Here is a 17,823-nt window from a genome sequence, read left to right on the forward strand (position 1 = left end):
CCTGGTGCGATGCTGCCCTGGAACTGGAGTTATGGATGGTTGTAAGCCACTGTGTGGGTGCTGGGAACCAAACCCAGGTCCTCTGCCTGGGAAGTAAGTGCTCTTAACCACTGAGCAATCTCTTCAGCTGAAGGTCATGTATTTTAAGATTCAGAAAGATAATTGGGATCTTTCTCAAGAGAAAGTTTTTCTTGTATGCCTGAATTCCTGAAAGTGATTTGTCAGCTTTTATTAAGGAATAAATTTGGGACAACTTGTTATGCAACAGAATTTCTGAAATATTCTATGATGGAGTTTGTTGGTCTTATCTTTTGAGGCAAATTGTCCTTATGTTCACTACATAAAATGCTGTAAGAAATGAGGAATCACAAGATTCTGGGAGCTGAAAAACAACTGAATGTGCTTTGTTTTCATTTTCAAGGACAATAAAAGTCATGAAATTAAGACTCTGGCAGAGAACAATTGCTAATGAGACCAACAGCTGACTTTTCCCTGATCTCCTAAGGAGCTATAAGGAATACAAACTATGATTGTGTAGAAACAAAGATGCCCAGCTTCCATCTTCTGGGGTTCTCGGTTGCTGTGTTACCTATGGAGTGGGTGAAGAAGCCAAGCGTTACAAGTGCAGAATTAAGTGGCAATTTCTGGAATGCAGGGTAAGCATTCTGGTGGGTCAGATTTTGAATCATTCATGTACAAAATATCCTCCAAATGTCCACGCCTATCACATGCAGTTAGGACACAATGCACAATACGGATCTTAGATCTCTGGGGCCAGTCTTCTGTGGTTTCTTTCTCTTTGAAAGTTTAGCTCCACGGGAGTTTGTGTAGAGGTGGGACAAATGGAAACCAGTCTGATATGGAAGAGGTTGTCACTGCAACAAACTGATTTGCAGACCACAGTCTGTTCAAGAACAGGTCTCTTTCTCCCTTAGTGACTTGTCATTCAGAAAGCAAAGGTGGCTTTTGGCAGTTGTACCATTGGAATGCATGGTTCCCGAGGGGCAGCAGCGTCACCTGCCGCTGCATCCTAGATGTGGCATTGTGCCAGGATTTCCTGCTGTTATTTGTTATAGGGTACACAGGCTGGTAAGATGACTGTTGCACAGGCTGGGCCTGCCAGGGGTTCAGCCACATCGCCTTCTAGTTCAGTCCAGGTTCCCTTTTCTGGACAGTAGCAGATTGTAGACGACTTGTAGGCACCCTGGAACGGCAGAGCAGGGAGTACTTAGGGGAGGCACTAGAGCAGTGATTGCTATGCCATTCTTCACAGCTTTACTGGGAAGGCCAACTCTCTGCTCAGCCTAAAGCATTTCAAATGATCTCAATGGGTTTTAAACTGTTGTGTTCCAAGGAAATATTTGAAGCTGATATTTCAAAATCGTGTAGGTGTGTGTGTGTGTGTGTGCGCGCGCGCGCGCGCGCGCGCGCGCGTGTGTTCAGGAGCATGTATGTGTGTGCTAGTGAGCATGTGTTAGCGGAGGACAGAGACAAACTCCGGTGTTTCTTCGCTCAAGTATCCACTTTTCAAGACAGGATCTCTCCTGAGTTTGGAACTTGTCAAGTAGGTTGATGTCTGCTTTGACTATCTTCCCAATGCTTAAACTAAAATCACAAGTCATCACATCTAGAGTTTTTGTTTTTATGAGGGTTCTGGAGATTAAGCTGAGATCTTGATGCAGACAAAATGGGACCTTACTGTCTAAGCTATCTACCTAGTGACAGGTAGTGATCAAACTCAAATAAATACCTAGAACATCTTTAGTGCTCAATGATCACTTCTAATAATTGGCTCCAAAATAGGAATTTTCCAGTAGGTTTGAATTAAAGAAAAAAAAAGATATACATTATTATTTAAATAGTCGAAGTCAATCAATGTTAGCCTGTGGCTTCATTTCTTTGTTTTTATTTTTATTTTTTACTGTGGAGAATGTAAGCCAAGGTAGCAAAGCATTTTAAAGTAGGCTGAAAACATCTTTGCACATTGGCTCATTTATTTTCAAGAGGCCACACAGAAAATGGACAACGACTTTAATTTTGGTGCCTTTGTCAACTTTAAGGCTAATGCTTGAGTGAAAATTTCCTTGCCTAATTAAATCATAGGAAACACATCAAAAACCCCAACAAAACTCGTGGTATTTTCTGAATGTACATTCTTAAGGTCTGCTTGACTGCATCTCTACACTTGTAGTCAACAATTGGCTCCAGACAACAGGCACATGTGTGAAAGTCTAGGTTTATGCATCAACTCATAGTTGCCTTCAATAATTATATTAATATATGATTATATTAATAATTATATATAATTATACTAATAATTATATAATTATTTTTAAAAAGTTCCTCAAAACTTTGTATCATAAGCCTGTTGGATGCAAAATAAATAAAAAAGTTATTAAAACTCCAAGTTGATCTTATAAAGCTAGCATAGATCAATAAGGCAATACAGAAACAGTCATCCACTGTGAGTGTAATGAAACTGACTCCTAGGCCCTAGGTCTCTCCTGATTTGACATAATCTAAACACATAGTCTACTTTGCAATACTGAACTTTCTTTTCTTCCTTTTATTGACAAATTAGCATAAACCCAAAATAAAAAAGTGAATAAATAATAAAAAGCTTGAGCCTAATCAACTCCTGACTAAGTCTAGTCTGAGGAACTGTTCTAAATGACAACACAAGGAGCTTGTTAGTCCCACAATGTAGGATATTCTGGTTAACAATGAAGTGACTTGTCAACAAGTCAGGGAACACAAAGTGGGGCAGAGGAAATGTTCTAGACGAGAGTGCTCTACAGGACACAACAACCAAATATGTGTCAGACTTACTGTATCTTAATCTGTTTTGATTGGAAAAATACAACTTTTTTTTGTAAACCAATAGGGAAATTTTGAGTTTGAATCGGACATGCAGTGCGTGATAAAATGATAGTATAAAAGAATAACTTTTTTGAAAGATAAATATTGAGACCTTTAGAAATATGACATTTAGTATTTGCTTCAATTTTTTTCAGTTAAACTTAAAAGGAAAAGTCTATTGATGGATCGTGGCACTGATGATGGGGAAAGAAAGGTCGCCCATCATTTTAATTTTTGCTTATGTTTGGAAATTTTCATGAGTGAAAAGCAAATTAATGCCCCCTTACAGACACTGAAGAATTAATTTCCATGTTTTGCTCCTTCTGGTCAGAAGCTTTTCAGATTGTCTTATTGAATGTCTACAGGACATTTGAAAAATAATTTCACTTTGACTTGGAGTTGGAAAGCAGAATTACAAACACATGGGTATAAGAGTAAGCTGGAGATGGAAGACCTGTTGGGGACAGTGGATGGGCTAACAAGTCATTTCTACTGCACCCTACCAGTTCTGTCTTCCTGCTTACAGAGTTTGCGGCTGCACACAGACCTGATATTCCTAAAGGGAACATGCAGGGTGATAACACAGCTGGGGGAAACTAGCAGAAACGAGCACACACAGGGGGAGGAGAGACACACAGACACGTACCATACTCCAGCTGTAGCCCCCCACCAGATAAATACTGTCATCAAGCACCGCACAGCCGGGGCCACTGCGACCCTCCAAGATGGGGGTCTGGAGAATGTTCCACTGGTCACCTTTTGGGTCATAGCACTCCACAAGCATGACGTCAAGGTGGGAGAAACCTAGGTGACAGGCAAAGGCAAGCATGGAGGAAAAGAGTGACTCCCACAGTCCTTTTAAAACGAGGAGGGCTGCAGCTAAGAAGTCAACTGTTGTGTCTTTGAAGACACAAATGCATAATTTTATTAGTGAAATTGGGAGACATGTCAGAAATTTCTATAAAAACAAAAACAAACAAACAAAAAAAATCCAAAGACTCCAACAGACTTTTGGTGTTTGGAATTAGCTCAATCAAGAATGCTCAAGTAGGTATCACAAGGTTGATTGCATGGGGGCAGACCCTATTAAAATGATTTATTATACATTGATTTGAAAGATTTAAGACAACAACGGTCAGCACAACTAGCTTTACAAGCACCCATGTCTGTTTGTTTTGTTTTGAAGGTGGCATCAGCATACAGAGGAATGGGCATCAGAACTCAGACATCTATAGGCCGAACCATATTGCTTTTCTTGAATATTTAACTCTCTCAAAATGGTTCAGTCAACTAAAATTCATTGTTTGGGATCTTAAGCCTTTCCTAGAATTTGAATACATATAAACAACTTCAATGATGAGCAGAGACTTTTTCAAGGGTCAAGGTTTGGAGTTGGGGCTCTAAGCTTTGAGAGTCTTCTTCCTCTCTGCTGCCTCTCTGCTCTCCTGTGTGTGTGTGTGTGTGTGTGTGTGTGTGTGTATGAATGTGTGTATGTATGTTTGTGTGTATATGTGTGAATGTGTATGTATGTATGTTTGTGTGAGTGTGTGTGTATGTGTACATGAGTATGCGTGTGTATGTATGTTTGTGTGTGTATGTATATGTGTGTATATGAGAATGTGTGTGCATGTATGTTTATGTGTGTGAGAGAGCATGTATGTGTGTATATGTATGTTTATATGTGTGTGTATGTATGTGAGTGTGTGTGTGAGAGAGAAAGAACAAACGAACGAAAGAAAGAAAGAAAGAAAGAAAGAAAGATAGAAAGGAAGAAGGAAAGAAAGAAGGAAAGAAAGACAGAGAGAGAAAGAGAGAGTCTGTGTTGGCTAGGAGTTAACCTCAGATAATATTCTTCAGGTCCTACCCACTTTGTCTTTTGAGACAGGATCTGCTAGGTGACCATGAAGGTTCCACTGAGGCTTTTTAATCCCTGTACTAAAGGCAGGGCTCCTTCAGAAGAGTCCAGAACCTACATTGTTCTTGGCGACCTTGTTACAAACCCAACTGTGAAAAAAATCTGAGAGGTAGAAGGGGGGAGCACATGGCTGTAACCTCATCATTCATGAAACTGAGATGGGGGTGGGGAATCGTGGTTTCAAAGCCAGCCTGGGCTACATAGAAGAAAGAGGGGGCTGTTCAAATGATACTTTGTTTACTTAAATGCATGCTATGGCTGTTTTCTAGCTCATAGACATACATTAACTAATGATAGGCATACATTAACTAATATCCAGATTCTTCAGTCATAGTTAGGAAGACAAGTTCCAAGGAGCAAGTTTCCTTCCTGAGAAAGCAGACAGGCCGTTTCAGGCCACTTGCTGCTTATACACAATGACGCATATTGGTGTCTTACAGTAGAGCAACATGCCCACTGCCAATTCTCCCTCTGGTTAAAATGAGCATATGGGAAGGACTTTAGATTCTGAGGTTCTAAGGCAATGCCAGGGGCATGTGTGCCTTCTCTGTCCCTCCTTCCATACGTACTATAGATGCGGAGTACAAGTCTTACAAATGACCAGGTCAGTACCCCTCCTTTACAGATATGATGTAGTGTATGTGTTGAGCGGGATGACACAGCATTTCATTTATTTTAAAGCAGGACTCAAACTATAACCTTCCTTTGTCTTTATGACTCCTGAAACTATATACACATATAATTGTTATTTATATTTAAATAATACAATAAACACAGGGTCTCATGTAGACCAGACTGGCCTCAAACTTGGTGTGTAGTTAAGGATGATCCTAACCTTCTGATTCCTCTGCCTCTGCCTACTCAGTGCTGAGATTATAGGTGTAAATCAAATCCCATGCCCATTTTCTGGGATGCTAGCCCTTGAGCCCAGGGCCTTATGAATACTAGGCAAACACTACCAACTGAACTACAACCTCGGCCCCCTGCTTCTGATGCATGTCTGTCCATGCTTCTGTGTGCACAGTCACATGCTTCTGATGCATGTCTGCCCATGCTCATGCGTGCACAGTCACACTTTTTCTTACTTAGACTGTTAGTGTGCAATCTCCCTGTCCAAATATAATCTGGAATATAAGAGTCATTAAGACATAGATAAAGTCTTATGAGAATGAAATGAAACTTGCTTTATTTTGAGAGCCACAAAATTAGTCGAGAACACTGAGGTGAGGGAATAAAAAGGGCATTGAAATTGAAAGGAGCAAAAAGAAAAGAACCATGTGCAGAGGGAGACAGAGTCCTCTGCTATTGTGGGGGCGAGGGGCACGAAGAGGAGCAGGAAGCCCACACTAGGTCATTATTTTTTTGGCTGAACGTTGAATTTGAAATATAGATATCAAAGTTAGCCTGTGCGATTTGCATTAAATGTATATGTAAATACGGATTAGAAAAACTTCCCATGTCTAACCTACTTTTGGATTCATATACTGCAGTCAGATAAGTGAGCACACTGATTTTCCTATTGATGCCACAGGTATGCCTGCTTCTGTCACACTCAGGAGCTGGCGGAGATTGTAGAGTACAATTCAGAGCAGTTTCTTAATTTTTGAGACAAGGAAACTGAGGTCCAAAGCAGGTGAGGCAAATCTGCTTCCCACCAAAGGCAGTGCCATACACACCCGCAAGATTGAGCCCAGGGCCTTATGAATACTAGGCAAACACTACTAACTGAACTACAACCTCGACCCCCTGCTTCTGATGCATGTCTGTCCATGCTTCTGTGTGCATCATAAAAGGTCTCAGTTATAAACGTATCCAGGGAAGGAAAGCAGCTAAGAACAGGTTTTAAAGTGCCTTAAATTATATAAAAAAAGCAATTCCATTTGAGAATTGTAGATCATTTGATATTCAATACTTAAAAGAAATAATTCTAAATTTAGATACCACATTTTTGCTTTAAGAAAAAAAAATCCATACATTAGCTCTCTGAACCTGTGAGAACAGTTCTTTATGATTGCAGCAAAAAACAATTTTCTGGAGGACAATTCATTACTACAACTTTGGAGATAAGGGATAATTTATTTCACTGGTTTCCCTGTTACGACAAATTGTGCTTTTTCAGATATTAATGGTCTCATTTCTTCCCCTTAGACATCATTATTCATTTCTTTAATGCGTATGGTAACTTAAACATAATCCTAGCTGCAGAATTAAAACACAATAAATGCTCGCTCCAGGGTACTGTTAATTTGCACACAGTAGATTGTAATTGGTCAACATGTTTTTTACATAGTTAGCTATGATGATCTAACAAGAAATCCTGAAGCAAAGAGTGTGTGATGCAAATGTTACTGGAATAGGAACAGAACCAAACAAAACCCCAACAAACAAACAAACAAACAAACAAACAAACAAGAAAACACCTTTCAAATGATTCCCTCCAATTGCGTATAAGCGGTCATTCATCACAGCCAATGTGTGGATGGCACGTTTTGTGTTCATGTCTTGTTTCCGGGCCCAGACATCCATGACGGGGTCATAACAATACAACCATGGCACGTACTCTCCATTGTGCACACCCCCTGTGAAAGACAGACACATCGGAGTCAAGGAAGTGCCTTGCATGATGGCTTTGTAAAGAAAAATAGAGAAATGGCTTGCCTGAAATATATATTTTCCCATTGTGTACTGCTCCTGCATGGGCTGCCAGAGGCTGAGGCAAAGAGGACACATAGCGCCACTCGTTGGTGTCGAGGTTGTAGCACTCCACACTGGACAGGTAGCCGGTTTCATTCCTCCCGCCAATCACGTATAAATGCTTGTCCAAGCGGCATGCGTAGAAACTGGCTCTTCTACAATGAAGGAACAGCTCTCAGTAAATCTATGGAACACCACTTTTGCAATGGGTAAGGGATACTCAGTCAGCCCGTGAAAGGGGGGAGTGTCTCCAGAGACGGCTGCAAACCTTTGACCATTACTGATCTGCCTTCTAAATCCAAGAACCTACACAGCAAGCCTAGTCATTTTCCACCAGGTTAGCACCTTTGATGTTGAAATACTAAGAAAGGAGACAGTCACTAGTGCTTTGTGCCTGCTCTTCTCTTCTTGCTTTTGATACACTGATAAAATGTTCATTAATGCTGGGGATATTTGGTGCTTTCTAAGGATATCATAGTTCAGTAAGACACAGTGAAAAATGAGGTAGATAATGTAACAATAATAAATTATCTTGACATTCACTTTCTTTATGGTCCTTCAAGGGTCATTGTTCCCAATTTATTAGAAAACTGCATCATCAAAATTTCTCTTCAATTATCATTTTTCCCCTCCTAGTACAACTGCAAATAGAATAACTTTTGTGAACTTTGTATAGTGTTTCTATATATTTGATTTTTAACATATATATTTGACTCTTCTAACAGCGATTACAGGAGTTTCATCCAGGGAGCTTGTGTTATTGATTCTAAAAAGACCTCTGAATGCTTCTAGTTCTCTGTTCAAGAAAGGCTGCTGACAGTGTTTGCACACTATACTTTCAAAGGCAAGGTGTATGGAATTCACTGGAAGGATAGGTGACCTGCTGTGAGGTAGGCTGTGATCTAGGAAGGAGATATACTTTCAGGAGAAGAAATAAAAAGAAGTGAGATAAAAACTGTGTTAATGGAAGAAGATGGAAGACATAAAACTAGTCAGAGGTGAGAAGTAAGAAAGATGAAAGGCTCAGAGGTCTAAGACATTCAGAGTTTTGATGGACAGACCTATGATGACCAGGATGGCACCCATGTAGTCCAGTATGGAATCAATATCATTGCTAAGTGTCAAGGCCCTGAAGGACACGACTTAGACTGGATTAATCAATAGACTCTATAAAAATTGACGCTAAGATTTTTGTGCAGTGTCAAATATGATATGGACAGTGGTAAACATTTTTATCAGGTCCTCTGTATTATTTGGGAATTTACAAGGTTGTGTGTATTCAGTACTGAAAAACCTGGGGGAAAGTGCATGACATCTTGACGTACGATGTGACTTACAAAACTCAACTGTCTGGTGTGATTTACTAGGTGTGTGACCTTTGACATGGCACATATCTTCCATCAGCCTCAGACTGTTCTCCAGTAACACGGGGACAGTAAGAGAACCTTCGCATAGGGTGTGTGCAGATATGTTCATGAGCTTGTATCAGCATCCACTATTTGTTCTCAGAAACTGTCAGGTGATCTTTATCCGGATAAGAAGTTTTTAAAAGTTGGCTCTCATGAACTCTTCCTAATATTATCTGAGGTTCTAATATTAGTGTTTAGGACCAGAAATGTTTTGGACATCAGGAATCTTCATATTTAAAAATATACAGAGAAGATGGGAAAGGAACCCAGATAAACACAAAATATATTTCCGTTTTATATGAACTTTATACACTTACTTTTTATTCAATATTTAAGCAAGTACTTACATGCACAAAGTATCCTTTTTTATAGTATCTACTGAATTGAATTAGTGCAGGAGTATGGGGCCATCCATTGGACTATGGGATACATGCCTACAAAAAGTGACTCTTCTCCCAGCTGACAACTACCAATAGCTCTTCAGCTAGGGTTGGGCTTTGAAATCCCTCTCCATCCATACTAGAATTTTACCTGGCTTGATCTTGTACAGATCTTGAGTAGATAACTACAGCTACTGTGAGTTTGCATGTGCAACAGCCACCCCATGTTCAGAAGGTAGGCATTTTCACAGTACTCTTCCCCATCCTCCAGTTCTCAGTCTTCTCCGTCCCCCGCCTTTAACAGTATTTCCTGAGCCCTGATGGGTGGGAGGTTGCTACTGATGTCATTTATATGGCTGGGCACTCACAGTTATTGATTCTTAGCACTTCTACCGGTTATGAATGTCCATACTGGTGATTTTATACAATGCTTTCAATGTGCTTTCTCTCTGTCTCTCTGTCTCTGTCTGTCTGTGTGTCTGTGTGTCTGTGTGTCTGTCTGTCTCTCTCTTTCTGCTGTAAACGTGTCATCTGAAGTCACATGTCAATCACATTGGATGAATTTCAGATTACAGAAGCTCAGCTTGTGATACTGAAGTGATGGCCAAAGTGTCACATTTGCTCAGATGATTCACCACTATTTAACTGTAATGTTGTTCGGAGATGATACTGTGTTCAACTTTTGGGACAGACTTACATCATCCTGATAGCCATTATTGATCATTTTAGGCTGATATTTTGACCATGTTCTCTTTTCTACATCTCATCCAGATTTTTGAAAGATGCACATGCTGTGGAAGGTCATGAAAAACAGTAGCAATGGGAGGAATTAGAAGGAGAAAAGTGGAACAAAAAAATTAAAGGTAGCCAAAGTGAAGGCTACCTTTTGGATTCTGAAACCTTAATACTGTGTGTGTGTGTGTGTGTGTGTGTGAGAGAGAGAGAGAGAGAGAGAGAGAGAGAGAGAGAGAGAGAGAGAGAGAGAGAGAGAGAGAGAGAGAGAGAGAGAGAATCTCATCTAAGTAAAAATTAAAATTTTAAAAGTTGCAAAATAAGGTTCACAGAGTTGGTCCACTGACTCCTTCCACTTGAATAAACAGATTCCAATTGCTTTCTAATGAATATGATCTGTCAAAATCATTTGATGTTCTTTTCTTTGCAATTGAAAATGTTTTGTTGAAAAGAATGACACAGGTCTTTAGAAGGCACACATCTCATTTAATCATGGACACAGAAAGGTCAGTGTGCTTCTTTCAGATGGTTCTGAGACGGGTTTGGAGCTCTCTGAAGGATCATTTACTGATTGCAGTTGGTTGTTTTCCTCTCTTTACTCTTTGCTACCCAGCTCCCAAATAAATACGCATGGAGACATTACTTCTTATAAATGCCTGGCCTTAACTTGGCTTATTTCTAGCCAGCTTTTCTTAACTTAAATTATCCCGTCCACCTTTTGTTTCTGGGCTTTCTCCATTTCTTACTTCTGTGATCTGACTTTCACTCTTCCTCTGTGTCTGACTGTGTGGCTGTGTAGCCGGCCCCTTCTTTTCTTGCCCCTTCTCTCCTTGTTCAAGGCTCCCCCAAAGCAGCATGCTCTTCTGCTCTGCCCCCACTTGAGAACCCTAGCTACACACGGCTCCTCCCTACTACTTCCTGTCAACTCGTTGCTGACTCAGACTCCTGACTCCAGGTTAATTTTATTTAATCAAACAAATGTAGTACATCTTAAGTTACTAGTCCCCAACCACTAATTGCAGTAAAGAGTCGGTGTAGAGTTGGACCACAGAGTGGAAGGTGAGACCATGAGTTCTCGGTACTGATCCAGAAGATGACATGAGTCACGAAGAATGTCGAGAGTGTGAAGAACAAGGACACTTCTTTTGGCAGTCTGAACACTTCTCTAGTTTCCATTGCAGTTTTCTTCTTTTTCTCTGATCTGGGTCCTTGCCCTCTGACACCAAGTCAACCTGTCAGAACTGGTTTGTTTCAGGTAGTAAGACCCTCTCTGATGATCCACCTGTACTCCCAACACCCCCCACACCCTGGATTTAGGGTCTAAATTGGAAAAAACAGCAGGTTTCACCTCTTTATTCAAAATGCTGTTTTTAGGTAGAAATCCCTTCTGCCATGACGGTGAGTCACCCCAGATCCCCTCTTATGGCCAACTTGTGTGTCCGTGAAATGCATCACAGAACAAGGGCTTGGTGGTCTGTCCACACTGAATACCTGCAACAGGCTCAAAGTTTACCAGACTAGACTTTCCCCGCCTCTCCATAGAAAGACACACTTGGCTTGTGATCCTTTTTGGGGAGGGGCTGTGGGGGAGTAAATTAAGACTACTAAACATTCCTTAGTGGAATCACTTTGTTGTAAGTTAAAATTGTTCATTTCTTCCTCCTCTCACTTCTCCTTGCTCTCACTGCCAGGAGCAATAATTAGCAAATTTTTTGAGATAAGATTACAAAAGCTAACTACTAACTTTTACAAATACACTTTAAACCCTGCTTATTGTAAGATCTTTAAAAGTCGTTTTAACTTTCAGGGTAATCTATCAATACCCCATCTCTATCTATTTATATATTGTCTCTCTGTCTCTCTGTCTATCTGTCTGTCTATCATCTATCTATCTATCTATCTATCTATCTATCTATCTATCTCCAGCTATATCACTTATATATCGGTCATCTATCATTTTTCTATCACTTATTTATCATCCACTTATTTATATATCTACATATCGATCATCTAGCTGCATTAAATTGTATTTATTCTGAAGTGTACTACTAACTTGCTGTAACCTTAACCTAGTTTGAATTGCTGACTTACATCATCAAGTTAAAAACCAGATTTTTTTCAAGCTGAATATTGTCTCCCACAGATTCTCTGATAGTACTTAAGTTGGGGAATATTTTGGGCATGTTAGCTTCTAGCTTCTCAGCCAATGAAACAGAGGGCTGTTGTTGCTCCCAAAACTTTTGTCCTCATATTTTAGACTGGCTAAGGGGTAAAAATGCTTCTTTATTACAAAATATGAAGTGGCTATTTTACTTTAAAGACAGAAGTTATCAAAGCATTTTTCTTGTTCTAAAGTTTTCAATTCTTTCCTCTCTTGCTGCAGAATCAAATCTTAAATCATAAAACCAAAATAGTTCATCAGGTATGATGATATTTTGTTTGTGCTTTAACAAATAAAGGTTGCCTGAAGACCAGATTGAGGAGCTTGCCACACTAATTAGCCATAGAAGCGAGGCAGTGATGGTACACAGCTTTAATCCCATGACTCGGAAGACAGAGGTAGATGGATCTCTTTGAGTTCAAGGCCACCCTGGGCTACACAAAATTAAATCAGTCTAAAAGAGAAACAGAGCCAAGTGGTGGTAGTGCACACTTTTAACCCCAGCACTAGGGAGGTGGAGATAGGAAGTGATATAGCTGGGTGGAGAAAGGAATACAGGACGAGAAGAGACAGTAGCTCAGCATTCGTCTGTGGTTTTGTAGAGACTCCATTCAGTCTGAGGATTCCTAGAGACAGAACCACTCCCATTTATACTAGGATTTCAGAGAGGGCAGAATATAGCTTGGCAGGAAAGATAAATTGAATATAGGGAGAAAGAAGGCAGAATCAAGGGAGACACCAGCAGATGCTGGAGAAGCAAGATATGAGGTAACAAACCATGAGCCTTGCGATAAAATATAAGCTAATAGAAATGGGTTAATTTAAGTTGTAAGAGCTAGTTAAAAATAAGCATGAGATAATAGGCCAAATACTACATAATTAATATTGAGCCTCTGAGTGGTTATTTTAAAAGCGGCTGTGGGACCAGGCAGATCAAGAAACGTCCAGTTACAACCAGCATCCATTGTTATTACTATATTTCTTATTAAATGTATCCATTGACAATTCCATGCATGTGTAATTCCATGCTTTGGGTTTCTCTTACCCCTCCCCTCACCAATCTCCCATCCTCAACACCCTCCTCTGTAAAATCCCTTTCCTAGCTTCACATCCTTTTGTGTTGTTTTGTGACTCACTGGGTTTAACCAGGGCTCTCCATGTGAGCTTGGGTTTGTAGCTGCTCACTGGAGCCTAGTGGGCTCACTTGTGGGTACCCCAGTGGACCTGTCATCAGCAAAACATGAAGATGAAGGGGCTTATAGGGTTTTATTCTTCCTTGCTGAACTATTGGCTATTAGAGGATTCTGGGGGGAAAGCAGTCATTGACTTCCATTGTGTACATTTAAAATTGTATTTCCATTCAATATTTTGTTTGTAAATTCATAGCTGGAAATCATGGAATTTATGAGCTCACCCATGGTTGAATAAGCCTAGAGGTTATATGTCCAACTCCCTGCTGAACAGAAAGGGCACTCAGCAGCTTTAGTAGGCTCCGCTGGAAGATCTGATTAGGTAAAAGAACCTAGGAATCTGTTCCCAGATCTGTAAGGGTGATTAACCCCTGAGATGACTTACAACACATTTCTCTTATTCTCAATCAGTCTGGTAACTTCTCAGTATAAGAATGTCTCAGCAGTTTGGCAGAGAAATAATAGGAACAGGTAGACGAGGAACTGCTGGCTTGATTCATGATCTATGTCTTATAAAATTAACTTAAATGTTTCAATAAGTATCTCTGGTCTTGAGTTTCTCATCTATCTTGGGTTTCTTCCTCCTATGTTTAACCATCACTCAGAGCACCAGTGCCCATTGGTGTTCTGAATGGAAGCCTGGCACTGAAAGAAGGCACGCTCATTTGGGTGGAGGATGGCTGCCTGGGTCAGTCATCCTACAGTAGAAACGTGCTAGAAGGCCACTGGGTGAGGTCTGCTTTTTCCCACTCTGCTTGGAAGGGAGTTATTTGTTGTATTGGGTTGATTGTTCTACGTCTTAAAATAAAAAAGGAAGAAAGAAAAAAAAAAGAAAGAAAACTTCTTTTACCGAGGACATGACATGATATACCATAATGACTTCGTGAGAAACACTAAACAGTCCGTCCTGTCAACGGTGGCTGCCAGGCGGCGACAGACCATGGCAGGTCTTTTTGTCAGGCCAATGAGCTGCTAAAAATTATCTAAGTAGGACCGTGCCATGATAGGCCACCCTGCCTCAGAGGAAGTCATTATGGACTATCAAGTAAACAATACACATTCTAAAAAAAATTACTAATTAGGTTTTGTAGCAATACTTTCCATCCTTAGGGGCTCTATGGTGAGATAATTGACCGCGACGTGAGCTATGCTTCCCAAGCTGAAGGCATGAAGGTTAATTATCATGGTGTATAGCCCCCAGTAAACGGGATGGTGGTGACGAGAGAATGACATCTCAAACATGTGGTGACAATTCTTTTGTAAATAAAACTTTTTAGAAAATGTTTTTTTTTTAAGGGCAAAGTAAGACAGTTTCAGTAACAGTCACCAGAAACTCACCCCCAAAAAAAGGGATGGAGTGTTCTGGAGAAAGACAGCAGGAGGCTTGTGGCTCAGGAAGTTTGTTAGGTTGTGGACTGACTTGGTAATATTTCTTGAGGTACAGTGGAGAGAGTGAGAGATTTTCTTAAATGAGCCCATGGTGTTTGACATACTGTCTAGATATTTTAAATTTATAATGTGAAGTCTCCTCAAAGAGTCTCATTTTTATCTTATTATTTTAGAGGATTATTTACTTATTGGAGACAGGGTCTCACAGGGCAGTCCAGGCTGGCCTCCAAGTTGTGATCCTCCTGCATCCGGCTTCTGAGTGCTGGGATTGTAAACACATGCTTCTGTGCCCATCTAAGAGAGTTTTAATTCATGTATGTGGGGTGGGAAGATATTGATCTTCTTAATACATTTAAAATAGATTTATACTGTCTTGCTGTAGAAATCCCATTTTAGAATATATGCTATTTCATGATGATTTCTTTTAATATGACATTTATGCTAAGGATCTAATTTGATCTCACTGCAATCTGCTTGAATAATAAAACAGATGTGAAGGGAGTTCATTTTCTGAACAGGGAAGAAAAACACAGCCGATGGCTTCTTCTCTAATTCTTGATGATGAGGAGGATGTAAGTTGTAGTTTATTGATATCTTAATGGACAATTTACTTAAAAGGATGTCAAAGGAGTCATCTTACATACACATACATTATCATATGTGTACAAAAACATGGTGGCATTATGATTGAATACAGCTAGAAAAAAAGAAAATATCTATCTATGCACTACCCATATTGCCCTTTGGTAGCTAAGAGACTCGAGCAAACAGACTATGTATGAAAAAAATGGGATGGCAGTTTTTTGTTTTGTTTTGGGGGACAGGGTCTCATGTGACTCAGATAGGCCTTGAGCTTCCTGATCTTCTTGCCTTCATCTTCCATGGCTGGCTAGGACTATTTTTTAAAGCTAATAAATGACCTGTTTTTGAAGAGGCACATATAAATGACCTAAATTCTTGCAATATTAAACTTAAAGATATATTTAAATGTTAAACCTCAAGTTTTAATGTTACATACTAAAGCTAATATTGAATACTTCAATATTTAATATAAAAGCTTTTGCATTGACATGCAGACTACTGTGAGGGTGGCATTCTGTGTTTTGAGGACTCACATGTATTACTATTGATAATAACCATACAACCGGTGGTTAGGCAGTCTTTTCCAAAATGTGATCATTAAGGTCAAAGAAGTTAGGCTGCATAATTTCTCTCCCTGTGTTAGGACAGAAAAATGACATTCTTTTTTTATTTGCATTGATAATGTTAGCAATGTAACTTGGGTACCAAGGTTGGTACTTTGCCTTGTGTCTTTCATGGACTCTGTCCAGTGTTCCTTACCCACGATTCTGTGCAGCATTCCTACAAGTCTCCAACAGAAGAAATAAGCACTTACCTTTCTTGCATGGGTGGAAGTTGGATCCAACTATTAAATCGGGGATCATAGCGGCTGACAAAATTTGTGCTATGTTTTCCTGTAAAAATACATTTGAAGCATTAGCATTTAAAACCTAGACCCTTTTCTTGATTTGGACACTTACCCATGTTTAAAACCTCTGTTGTCAGATTTAACAAGCACTTATTAAGTCAAGGGACTCTGTAGCACAGCATGAGAGTCAGGGAGGCACTTCCTCAAATGTGTTTCCTTTTCCCCATTCTCTTATTGTTGTGGAAAGACTCAACACAATCAACCATACCAAAACCAAGTAAGCTTCATAAAGTACTCCTTTTAATCAGCATATTAGTATAATTTTTCCTGTATCTTGATATTTTTATGTTTTAAAAACAAGAAGCCATTGCCTAAAATTTCTTTGTTTAGAGAATTCCTTGTATGATATCTCTGGATAGTTTTTTTTAAATAAATTTTCTTTCTAAAATTATTAAAACCTATTTTCTAGAAAAGTAATGATAACAACAAACAAGAGAAAATAAACATGCATGCCTAATTCTCCATTATTAACAGTTATTTTTACTGACCCCAAAACCCTACTGTAGTCGAGACTTTTGTCCCCTCATGGAAATAACATCCGTCATGATAATCAGTCTTGTGTCACGCTTATCACAGGAGCTCTGCGCGTGCATTTAGGGGATGCACCATTGCTGTGACGTAAACACAAGTGCATTTGCTGGAACTGGAGCAAGCGTGAGTCTTCTGAGCTGCTGAGCCAGCTTATCCCCTCTGTTGAGCTTAAAAAGCACATTAGCTCTTCTAAGGTATTAAAATGGATCTTCTTTTGCATACATATTGACATCAAAGCAAGAAATGGAAGTGAAAGAGTATATTATGCTTTTCATGTAGTGTTAGAGGTGGTAACCGATTCACACCTGAGGCCTCAACCTTAAATGTTGCCTTTGCACATGGCTTGTAACTAGGTACTGGGTACCAGATGCCACCCCAGAAATAAGCAGAGCATACACATGTGTGTGCTCATATGGTTGAGATATGGTCAAGTTTGAAATCTATTTTACGTGCTAGGCCAAATACCATCTCCTTTTGTACAAGAGAGAGTGTGTTACTAAGGATGGCTGGCTGAATTTAGCCTGAGGGACTAGCTGGTAAGTCACACAATTTGTTGAACTGACAAAGGCCTAGCCAGGGTTAACTAGAAACTAAGGTGAGACGTTATGAAGTCATCTTTGTTCTTAACCCAGAGAAGCCTATAGGATATCAAAACAAAGCAACTGCTAATCTAGTGGCTGGATAATGTTACCACTGCAAATTTTGGAAGCCTTTAGCTCAGAGTTACTATTTAAATGCACAGGACTAGATGGAAGCATTTAAGAAAAGAGGATGGAACTGGAAGGTAAGGAGTCTTAAGAGTGACTTCTGGGGTGGAAAAAACAATAAAACAACAAAAGAAAGCATGGTATTTTGAAAGCCAAGTAGGGTTTGTGAAAGAAGGAAGGAAGTAGCTGAGACAGTGAGTGGACACGGTCTTGACAAGTGTTGTTTCTGTGAACTGGTGCGAGGGAAAGCCAGTGGGAACCACTCAGGAGAGACTCATACATAAGGACACAGAGGTAAGAGATGCATAATGCTTGCTAGGACTTCTGAAGACAATGGAAGACTAACCTAGAAGACATGGCATCAAGG

General features: G+C 39.8%; 1 protein-coding gene across 1 annotated transcript in view; it reads right to left on the reverse strand.

The window, feature by feature from the left end:
- Nucleotides 1-1,063: 1,063 nt before the first annotated feature.
- Nucleotides 1,064-17,823, reverse strand: part of Klhl14 (kelch like family member 14) — a 107,835-nt gene continuing 91,075 nt past the window's right edge. Inside the window, exons 4-8 of the mRNA XM_038332116.1 lie at nucleotides 16,126-16,204; nucleotides 7,433-7,623; nucleotides 7,195-7,353; nucleotides 3,506-3,663; nucleotides 1,064-1,204 (exon numbers count right to left, since the gene is read on the reverse strand). Of these exons, the coding sequence (XP_038188044.1) occupies nucleotides 1,064-1,204; nucleotides 3,506-3,663; nucleotides 7,195-7,353; nucleotides 7,433-7,623; nucleotides 16,126-16,204 (728 nt within the window). The remainder of the gene's footprint in view (nucleotides 1,205-3,505; nucleotides 3,664-7,194; nucleotides 7,354-7,432; nucleotides 7,624-16,125; nucleotides 16,205-17,823) is intronic.

This window comes from Arvicola amphibius, chromosome 5, assembly GCF_903992535.2.
Source record: "Arvicola amphibius chromosome 5, mArvAmp1.2, whole genome shotgun sequence".
Taxonomy (NCBI): Eukaryota; Metazoa; Chordata; class Mammalia; order Rodentia; family Cricetidae; genus Arvicola; species Arvicola amphibius.